At 47.9% G+C, this 11,015-nt stretch overlaps 1 protein-coding gene across 4 annotated transcripts; it reads left to right on the top strand.

Annotated features, from left to right (window-relative positions):
- Positions 1 to 497: 497 nt before the first annotated feature.
- WRNIP1 (WRN helicase interacting protein 1) lies at positions 498 to 10,116 on the top strand. 4 transcript variants are annotated; one of them, XM_061565777.1, is made up of 7 exons: positions 498 to 1,401; positions 2,665 to 2,859; positions 3,343 to 3,602; positions 4,310 to 4,542; positions 4,872 to 5,023; positions 5,430 to 5,504; positions 7,251 to 10,116. In XM_061565777.1, exons 1-7 carry the CDS (start codon positions 511 to 513, stop codon positions 7,518 to 7,520), a joined length of 2,076 nt encoding a protein of 691 aa, XP_061421761.1. In that variant the 5' UTR covers positions 498 to 510; the 3' UTR covers positions 7,521 to 10,116. The 4 variants fall into 4 exon arrangements, with proteins under 4 accessions (XP_061421761.1, XP_061421759.1, XP_061421760.1 ...); XM_061565775.1 differs by having other exon boundaries at positions 4,872 to 5,027; XM_061565776.1 differs by having other exon boundaries at positions 4,872 to 5,027; positions 5,430 to 5,509.
- Positions 10,117 to 11,015: the final 899 nt, after the last annotated feature.

The raw sequence follows: 11,015 nt of genomic DNA, 5'->3' as shown, positions 1-11,015 counted from the left end.
GGTGAAGTGACGATTCGCAATACGAGAGACGAACTTGCGATGCTGGTATCGATTGGCACTGTTCACAGTGTAAACATCAATTGTTTAACTCTCTGTTATAATTTTTTTACTAAAACTTTTTATTGTTTTTTATTGTTTTATATTTGTATTATTTTATTAATTCCCTTCTACGTGACTTTACCGAAAGAACCAAGAATATGAATCTCTGTTACCAGTTATTCGCACCTCCTATTAGCATGGTTGGCTACGTACGGTACGAAAGAAGTTAAACATACATGCAAAAAAAAACAATCCACCAAATGTAGAAGTAGAAAAAAATCTAACGATTAAAAACAAATATTAATTTATATAAATCGTCATACGCTTGTTATTCAAAGTAAGATAATCGATTCCAAGCTTTGAATTGAAGAATCGCGAAAGTACGGATCGTTAGAATATTTCGCCAACTGTCCACATTACCGTGAAGAATCGATTCCAAAATAACGATTCTACGGGAATCGATTCCGTGTCATGCAAAAAGTCGGTGGCAGAGCTGGCAGCTACGAAATGGCCTTGCAGTGTCCCGTGTGTGGCGTCCCCATCGCTCCAGATCTCATCAACAACCACCTCGACAGCTGCCTTGCGCTCCCTCCCGAAGACAACGACGATGACGCCAATGTTGACGATCTACCACCAACACCACCAACACCACAGTCTACACCATCCTCGTCACTGACCCCACAGTCCAAAAGACTTCGAACGGTGAGTCCTCGCCCCGGGTCCTGGACCTCACCCTCCTCTCAGTTGAGAGCTACCGGGGGCGATGCTGGTGCTGGTGGTGCTGGTGCTGGTCCCGTGGCCTCATTTCCACTCTTCAGTCAGAAGCAAAGATCTCAGGAGACGCTGGGACGTGGTGGTCGGAGCAGCGGTGGTGCGACCCGGGCAGGGCACGCGGTGGGGTCGGCTGCGTTTGGGACGACGAAGCCGGCCAGGGCTTCTGTGATGCGTTCGTCATCGGCAGCAGCATTCGCTGCGATAACATCATCAGGATCAGCAGCAGCAAATGTTAAAACACTAGCATCGCCATCACTGCAATCGGATATTATTAATCCGTCAGGACATGCGTTTGCTTCATCGCCACCGTCATCACCACCAACACCATCACCGTCAAAGTTCAACCCACGACCACCGGCGTCACCCTCGTGGTTCGCGAAGCCTGCAGCCTCGTTAACCGCGGGCTCCACGACCCCCAAATCCACCCGACTCGACTGCCGACCTCTGGCGGAGAGGATGCGACCCGACACGCTGGAGGATCTGGTCGGGCAGGCCGAGGCGATCGGAGAGAAGACGCTCATGCGGACCCTGCTGGAGGCCAACGACGTCCCCTCCATCATCCTGTGGGGTCCGCCCGGCTGCGGCAAGGTGAGCCCCCCCCCCCAGCACCCACTTCCACCTTCAGTTTCACTTATTTGGTAGAGCCCTGTGAGCCATTCGGCTCTTGAATCGGGTGCAAGCGCAACAAACAAACAACATGAACAAGAAAACATCTTAAAGTGATTATGCACAAACTGAAAAATCCAGGAAAAAACTGCAAAGTCTTCCAGAAAAAAGCACCACGAACGTGTTGACCCGGTGCGAGAGAGACTGTGATGTCTGACCTGCGTGGAACTTCTTTAGCACCCTACGTAGGCAGCCAGCTCTGGAGGTGCGAGTGGACAACACGTGTTCAGTGGGGACTGTGCGCGTGTGTGTGTGTGTAACATCTCTTTACACGATAGTCACCGCGTATTTGTTTAATGTAACTTACATTGTACTTGTACTATTATCAGTGTTAACATGATGTTGCCCGAGTCGATTTTGGCTTATATGGAATGCATTGCTTAAAAGTGTTTAGATTTAGTTCAATGTTTTCTATTGCTCATATTCACTCAGCAGTTGGTTTTGCGCTGATTTCTATTCGCTTCATTGCTGTACGTTTATCGTGACCTGGGTCGCTTTTGCAAATGGCACTCGGTTGTTGCCCCTTAAGTTATCATCATCCGGGTAAACAATGAAACTGAATCTTCTTGGTTCTTTTGGTAAAGTCACGTAGAATGGAAATAATAAAATAAAAAAAATAAAACATAACAAAATAATTCTCACCAAAATGAAACTGAACAAAATGTCATGGCCGGGATCAACCCACAGTCAGGCCGCCACATTCAAAAATACATTCTCAAGAGATGTGAAACGTAACGAGTAACTGCGATCTACATTCTACGTTTGCAAATTAAGTCTCCGTTATGATGGTGTAGTAAGTGGATATCAAATGTACTCAACTGTAAAACAAAACAAAACTTTTTCATTTTACCACCAGGTGAGGCCCACTTAGCTATACAACTCTTTTTCAGAAGCGACCAGGCCACATGATAGCTGAACGAAGTGGCTTATCACGTGGAAATGTATAGCAGCCAAATACTCTAAACGCACGATGATTCTAAATGTTTAGGGAAAATCCGGAGGACCCGGAGAAAAATCCACACGACCAAGGGGAGAGAGAAAGACACGCAAACTCCAAATATACAACAGGCGTCAGGGTCGGGATCGAACTCACGACCTCTTGTGTACCAGGCGAGGCAGTTAACATCTCGCCACCACGGCGTCCTAATTGCCCCCCCCCTCACCGTGCCCCGCATCGACACGCAGACGTCACTGGCGCACGTCATCGCGGCCTCTTCGCGCAGGAGCGGCCGCACGCGCTTCGTGACGCTGTCGGCCACCAACGCCTCCACGGCGGACGTGCGGGAAGCCATCCGGCAGGCGCAGAACGACTTGCGGCTTGCGCAGAGACGGACCATCCTCTTCATCGACGAGATCCACCGCTTCAACAAGAGCCAGCAGGTGGGGAGGCGATGTATGGCGTGACCAACCCGCACTGACCAACGTGGTGAAGTATGATTATTAACAAAAACCATGACCAACATGGCAATGGGGAAGGCCTTACTCCATTGGTGTATTTATAATGCCTGGAATGTTGAATTGGGGTGCTGTGGTGGCGAGATGTTAACTACATCGCCTGGTATACAGGAGGTCGTGGGTTAATTTCCTACCCTGATGGCTGCTGTATATTTGGAGTTTGCATGTTCTCCCAGTGGTTGTGAATTTTTATCCGGGTCCTCTGGTTTTTCCCTCCACATTTAGAATCAACGTACGTTTTAGAGTATTAGGCTGCTGTGATGCCCAGGTCGCTTCTGAAAAACAACTTCAGCTCAGTGGGCCTTACCTGGTAAAATAACATTTATTTTGTTCAGTATTAGTTTAACGTATACGACTTCAAACGGTGGTGTTGGCTCTTGATCGTCGTCCGTCGCACGCCCTGCCCAGGACACGTTCCTGCCGCATGTGGAGAGCGGTGTCATCACCCTGTTGGGCGCCACCACGGAGAACCCGTCCTTCCAGGTGAACGCGGCGCTGCTCAGCCGCTGCCGCGTGGTCGTGCTGCGCAAGCTCTCGCCCGAGCACCTGCGGCATATCTTGATTCGTGCGCTGCCTCAACTTGGGGCCAGTATCCTGCACGGGCAGCAGCAGCAACAGCAGCAGCAGCTCGCGGACGTGGGGCAGCCCGGTCTTCCCAACGGCGCCCAGTAAGGCGGATTGTTAATGCTTCACAGCTAATATTGACGGCTTAGATTTGAATTATCATCCAGCCCCCTTGATTAAAATGTATAATGTCAACTTCATTCGGGTGTGACTGCACGTGTCTAAACCGGACCTTTGGTGAACCAGTGGTGGCTTCTCAACGTTGCTGCCATCATACAGTCTGCCAGCCGTTGCTAGTGTTGTCATGAACGTCGTTGTGCATGCTAGCTGCCGCTGCTGCTGTTGCTGAACATGCTACTTAGTCTACAGCAGCAAGCATTTTATACAGAGTTCTAATCGGAGACGAGATGTGATGCAAGTCGCCCCGGCGTAAAGGGCGCCACATCAAAAACAAATCATGATTACAGTAATACCCCGATTTAAGTCTCCCCCTTTTTGGGTCGTTTCGCAAATACGTCGACACTTTATTACTACTACTACTACCTGATTTGCATCTCCTCAACCCACACGTCGCTGACAGCATCATCTGTCCTTACTCGTATCCATCGCCTCTTGGCCTCGGCCTCTACCATACCCTCTACACAAACCACTTTGCATACAATACATCATTTTCGTACGGTATTTTGGTTATTTGAGAAAATTGCTGCGATGGACGTTTCGATATTTGACGGTGCAGCTTTCAGGAACGCATCCTCCCCCGCCCCGATGTAAACCGGGGGGGGGTGGGGTATTGACGCGTTTGCGTTGTTAGGCCGGTGGCCGTGATGGTGGAGGAGAAGGCGCTGGACACTATCTCCTTGCTGGTGGACGGTGACGCTCGTGCGGCGCTCAACGGCCTGCAGATGGCCGTGCAGGCGGTGCTGGCATCGTCGGCGGCAGTGTCGTCGTCGCAGGGGGACACTGCAGGAGGCCCCCTTCCGATCGTCACGGAGGCCCACATCAAGGAAGGCCTACAGCGCTCGCACCTGCTCTACGACCGAGCTGGTGATTATGGCGGTGGCGGCGACGATGATGATGATTGCGATAAGGGGTGGGGGAGGGGGGTAACTCGGCTATATAGCTCATTTTCAGAAGCAACCCGGCCACAAATTTATAGCAGCCACATACTCGAAAAGCATGTTTCTAAATTTGGAGGGAAAACTAGACGACCAGGAAAAAAATCTACATGACCACGCGAAGAAGATGCAAACTCCAAATATACAGATGTCAGGGTCGGGATCGAATCCACGACCTGCTGTATACCAGGCAACGTAGTTAACACCTCGCCATCATCTGTCTGCACGCTATCCGATCTGTCCCATCCCCCGCCCCAGGGGAGGAGCACTACAACTGCGTCTCGGCGCTGCACAAGTCACTGCGCGGATCGGACGCCAGTGCCGGCCTCTACTGGCTGGCGCGCATGCTGGAGGGCGGCGAGGACCCGCTGTACGTGGCCAGGAGGCTTGTGCGTTTCGCCAGCGAGGACGTGGGTATGCATGGGGCACGGGTACACGCGAGACAAAGATCCTCCGTATAGCCTGAATAGACCTTGGGGGTGAGTGCTGCACTCGAATAAATTTGTTGTCGTGATGTGGCATGCGATATCACATTCTTGTGGGCCCCGCGTTCCAGGACTCCCATCAACAAACGCCTAGGCACGACGGTGTTACTTTATTTTCCGCCAAAAGAACCGTGACATTGTTGACTGTCGTGGTTAAATATTACATTTCTTTGGACTGTGTGGTTTTGCTTTATGTTGCTTGACTGCTAATCAGCATCGTGTCCTCCACCCACCCTGCACCCCCACCCCTTCTGCCCTCCTCCACCCACCCTGCGCCCCCCCACCCCTTCCGCCCTCCTCCACCCACCCTGCGCCCCCTCCCAACCCCTAGGTCTGGCCGACCCACTTGCACTCCCCCAGGCAGTCGCTGCCTACCAGTCCTGCCACTTCATCGGGATGCCCGAGTGTGAGGTGGTTATTTTAATTCAACCTTTGCGCAGTGGGAGGTCGCTCAAACTCTTGTGCTGCCCCCTTGCCCACGCAATGCCCTACTAAAGAATAATGTTTGTCACGTGGCAGGCGAACCAATATTCGACATCGCAAAAGCTACAATTTAGCCAAATTCAGTTAAAAACGAAACTTGATGTGTTTTTTTTTTTATATACAATCATGAGTGACCAGGCTGAGACCGTGAACGCCACTACAAATGGGAACCGAGTTACATCACGGGGGGTTTGGGGTTATAATCCAGAATAAAACCCAGCATCTCAGTGTTGCTGGCTCGGTGCCACCTGGCCACTTTTATGCTTCTAGTTGGCAGCCCTCCCCTACATCCCACTTGTAGGAGGGGGCTGCCCACTAAATTTGCTTGCCACTCGCATTACGTTCAACTCACCATCACCCTACATTGACCACTCGACTGACATGACTTGCCAGCCACTGACTCACATGACCTTTGGCATTAACCACTTAATATTTATGCGATTGTACAGTATAATGGAAAGCCCACTGTGATTCAAATAACAAAATAAATAAGCAGACAATACATATCCTGAACATATTCCTGTCTCTACATGAAAATCAAAAGTATAACTTATGCAACCCGTCAGCCGCACGGCTTTCTGGCAGCACATAATTAGAGATGCCAATGCTCCCCCACCCCGTCCACCTCCAACATTCCTCCCCAATGGCACGCGGTTATCAATGGTATGATTCTTCTTGGTTCTTTCGGTAAAGTCGCGTAGAAGGGAAATAATAAAAAAATAAAAATTTAACATCATAAAATATAAATTCTCACGACGTTTCGGCCACAAAACAAGCAGCCGTCCTCAGGTGAAGAAACAGCTGTCAGAAAGACAGCGTTCTAATGAACACCGCCAAGCTTGGCAGCGTATATTTAAGCTGGGTCGGGGGGAGGAGAGCGCCTTGACAAAGGAGTTTACATATCAACACCGGAATTTAGCATATTGATGGAAAATGGTATGATTAATAAATGGGGCCACATCACGCGGCAGACTGTTGTAAATTGTAGAGCGGATAAGTAGCACAATGGTCCATAAGCTTGAATTATGACGTTAAAGGTTATTAATATATAATGAGCATTCTAACATGGATATTTTTACGTATTCACTGCCTCCCCTCCTGACCTCTACCCTCCCAACCGAAACTGAACTATTTTATTTACCAGGTTAGCTCTTGTTCAGAGGTGACCTGGCCATACATTGAAGTGGCTTTTCACACGTGGGAAAGTATAGTAGCAGCCGAATAACCTAAACGCGCATTGTTTCTAATTGTTGAGGAGGGGGGGCAAAACCGGAAGGAACCCGGAGAATAATCCACACAACCATCACAGGGAGAGGGAGAGAGAGAACACACTATATATTAACTAACTTTTTATCTTAGCTGGTAATGCCTACTGAGCTATATAGCACTGTTTCAGAAGTGACCTGGCCGCAAATGAAAGCTCAACGTAGTGGCTATTGTGGAAATTTATAGCAGCAAAATACTCTAAACACACGGTTCTAAATGTGGAGGGGAAAAACCGGAGGACCCGGAGAAAAATCCACACGACCACGGGGAGATATACAACAGGCATCGGTCGGGGTCACGGGATCAAACCCACGACCTGCGCGTGTACACCAAGCGAGGCGAGATAACATTTCCTCTCCAACCGTGACGCCCCCCCACCCCCCCCTTCTCATCCCTGCCACAGGTGATCCTCGCGCAGTGCGCCACGTACCTGGCCCGCGCTCCCAAATCGGTGGAGGTGTACGCGGCCTACAACCGGGCCAAGACAAGCGTGCGGTGCCATCGTGGCCCGCTACCGTCGGTCCCTCTGCACCTGCGCAACGCCCCCACGGGGCTCATGCGCAACCTGGGTTACGGGCGCGGGTACAAGTACAACCCGGCCTTCGACGCGCCCGTTCAGCAGGAGTACTTGCCAGAAGAGCTGCGAGGCACCGACTTTTTCAAGCCTGCCTGAGCACGGCGACGATCTAAAAACAATCTGAAAGCCGTCGCTGCAGCGGCGGTGGCAGTGTAGGGTTGTTTCCGCTTCGATTGCTCGGCCAGAGGTGTGAAAGTGCTGCCCCCACTCCCCCCCCTACTATGTGGGGGTGGGGAGTGAAGGGATCTCGGAGGTACCTCGGTGGTGTCTGCTTCTGTGGGCCGTTCGTGCACTGCTCTGCGAGAGCTCTACATGGGTTACTTCGTCTCGTGACGTGATGCCAATAGCGCAATCGGGATAAAATTGACGAGAAGCATGCAAAGTGAGTCACGATCGTGAATATGTAGCACCTTTTTGGAAATGGTTCCGTTAAGAATTTGGTGGACAGTTCCTTTTTGTAAACGTACGAATTAGGCCCCAATGTATGTTGGGGCAAGGGGTGTTACGCTGAGGCTTTCAAACTAAGAATTTATGTGAAATATTAATACTGATTTGCCTTATAGGAACGTAATGGTTCGCCCCCTCACGATTAAACAAGGTGTCACAATTCATGGTTCCCAACTCATCTGTCGGCTAAAGAAATAAAAGCATCTCTTTTTCCGACTATGGTGGATTTAGGATATATATCAACCACAGGGTGCATAATATCACCGATGATATAGCCTCCGCTGGATGAAGGTTTTCTCAGGTCGACATCTCTTGTGTTCTCACGCAATGCAACAATCCATCCAGCACCGGCGCTTGCCCTGATTCCATCACTCCCATCTCCGTGGGGGACTTCGCTTGGGTGTTGCTCACTTCTTTGGCTGCCATTCCATTCTCGGTCTCGACCATCGGCCATCATCCCTTACAGCAGCATGTCCTGTCCAAGCTCACATTTCTTCACTATGTATTCTTTCTAATATTTGTTTCCTGATTCACGCGCTCCTTTTTCTGTCTTCCAGTGTAATTCCACGCACATGTCTTCCTACACTGCATTGCGCACTTCTCAGCTGTTCTCTTTTATTCGCCAATGTCCATGTTTTTTTGGATCCACACCTCCGATTAGCACGATAGGCTACGTACGGTGCAAAAGAAGTTCAACATACATGCATGTTTTACTATAAAACAGTTTTGCTGGCTGGCAGGAGGGAGGGACGGACGGACTCACTGTCTCATTCATTCGTCGTGTGTGTAAATTACAAAGTATTCAATAACACTTTGTGTGTGGCCTTTAAAGGAAAAATATTTAAAAAGCAACGTTTCGGGCAATAGCCCTTCACAGCACATAAATAGAGAGGCCAGAAAAGAAACATGACAATGATAACGTCCGCTATTGATTCAATTTGGCACTAATTGGTAGTCGGCGATTTTCTGCTCAATACATCACTCAGAAGGTGGCTTATCAGCTGAATAATACATCCCTGACCCAGTGATAGAAATTTCACATTTCTATGGAAGAGGTGAGTCTTAAGTGCATTACACAACCACTGGTTACTTACCCACAATTAACCACTTTGTTGAACTTTGGGGGATGATGTACTAAGTCAACCCTCACAACCAGGATGATAACTTGCAGTATTTCTCTTGCGAGCCACTCTGCCACTAAGCCACCTGGCAAGACTACGAATTGCAAAATGATATTTTAAAAAATACGTAATTAAATATTATATACACGTTATACAATGTCTGCTGGGCTATGGACATTAGTTTAAAGCTTCCTTAATGACAGAGCAAGATGTTAACGTTGGTCAAGTGTGTTTTTATGGCACTTGTGATGTCGCTGGGACGATTCCGATTCGAGTAATGTCCCCTCTACGAATTACTCATTACACCGCAATCATCGCCCTCGACTTGCAGACGTAATACCTGCTTGCAGGCCAGATGCCAAACACATTGCGCCACACAGGTGACAACTGCCACTCAACGGGACATTTCATTAAACATTTTTTTAGATGTTATGTAAGTTGCCTCATTGCATTGAAAATACCGAGATGTCCCGGTGTAAAGGGCGTTTCAATAACAATTACTCCGGAACCCAAGGGCTGGTGATATGAAGGCTGTAGGCAGAGGTTACGTGATGGAGCAGTAATTGTTTTGCTTCATTGTAGTATACAACTGCAGATTTGCACTTTGTTCAAATGTAGCAGCAATTATATTTAAGCTTGAGAATGCCAAATATTTTCCATTTTCACATTTCTTTTGATACATTTCATCCCCAAAAAGTGTTAAGTTATGAATGTCTATAACTTGTATATTTAATGAATTTAAAAATGTTACTGTGTTGGTCCATTTTTTCTAAACGTGTTTATGTTTCATTTGACGCGTGACATTTCAACGGAGCAAAAAACACGATAATTATTGGTCGTTGATTGGGGTCATTAATCGCACGAGCATTACCAACTTTTTAAAATATGTACACTTGGCAGTAAAACTGTATTTTTGTATATATATCCTATGCATTCCTTGTAAATTATATACCAATAAAAACAACTTTCCCATTTTCGATGACATGTTATTGTACTCGAGCAGTGTTGAGTGCATCAAAACAAGATATATAATGCTTTCCATCTTTGTTGCAAGGGATAGCTGATTTTCTTTAAATTTTCTACCATAAGACAATCCAAATTTGTTTGATCGAAAGCATTTTTTATGTCGCTGCCCCAAACTTTTGGAACCAAGTCTCTTTTCGCCTCTTGGCATCTTCATTCTGCCATCTCTGTCATTTATACCAACTACTGTATTAAACTCACAAAAGTTTAAGTGAAATTTAATTTTACGTAATTATTGTTAGGTGTTTATCTTTAAGTGTGTAATGCTGTGATGTCTGCCACAGAGTCGCCCTTGAAAAATGGCTTCTTGGCTCAATGGGCGTTCCTCAGGAAATTAACTTCTGATTCTGAATAAATTGTTTTCCTTTACCAAGGTAAGGCCCACAGCAATACAACTATTTTTCAGAAGCGACCTGGCCACAAAAGAGAGCCCAAATAAGTGGCTTATGTGGAAATTTAGAGCAGTCAAATACCCTACACGCATGTTCATTCTAAATGTGGATGGAAAAACCGGAGGACCCGGAGAAAAATCCACGCGACCACGGCGAGAGAGGCGTGCAAATATACAGCATGCGTCAACATCGGGATGGAACCCGCGACCTCCTGTATACCAGGCGAGGTAGTTAACATCTCGCCATCGCAGGAAATTGTCTTAGGGGCTGTCCATAAATGACGTCACGCACCTAGGGGGGGGGGGGGGCATCAGACATTTGTGACGATGTGTGACGGGGGGGGGGGATGAAAAATGTGACGTCACATCAAAATACGCAACTTTAAATAAATATAGACAACACGTTCTACTTAATTAAATCGACTTTTTAATGTTTTCTCCTACAACATCAGAGTGCAGCGCCACATTACATATGCACTACAATGACAATAGTTTAAAGCGATTTGAAGCATGTTTTATTTTTTTGGCGGGGGGGGGGGGGCAGAGCTTTGTGACGTCATATTTGAGGGGGGGGGGTCTGATTTTTGTGACAAGGGGGGGGGTCAAAAA

The sequence above is a fragment of the Lethenteron reissneri genome, chromosome 35 (genome assembly GCF_015708825.2).
Source record: "Lethenteron reissneri isolate LAM-NWPU_2019-01 chromosome 35, ASM1570882v1, whole genome shotgun sequence".
Taxonomy (NCBI): Eukaryota; Metazoa; Chordata; class Hyperoartia; order Petromyzontiformes; family Petromyzontidae; genus Lethenteron; species Lethenteron reissneri.
This window is presented reverse-complemented; position numbering and strand designations above follow the sequence as displayed.

Bases quoted from the DNA above. Each gene is read 5' to 3' on its own strand.
- WRNIP1 (XM_061565775.1), top strand. From the start codon at position 511: ATGCAAAAAGTCGGTGGCAGAGCTGGCAGCTACGAAATGGCCTTGCAG. The intron at 2,860-3,342 runs GTGGGGAGGCGA...CGCCCTGCCCAG, and splicing joins GCTTCAACAAGAGCCAGCAG to GACACGTTCCTGCCGCATGT. The intron at 4,543-4,871 runs GTGATTATGGCG...CCCCCGCCCCAG, and splicing joins CCTGCTCTACGACCGAGCTG to GGGAGGAGCACTACAACTGC.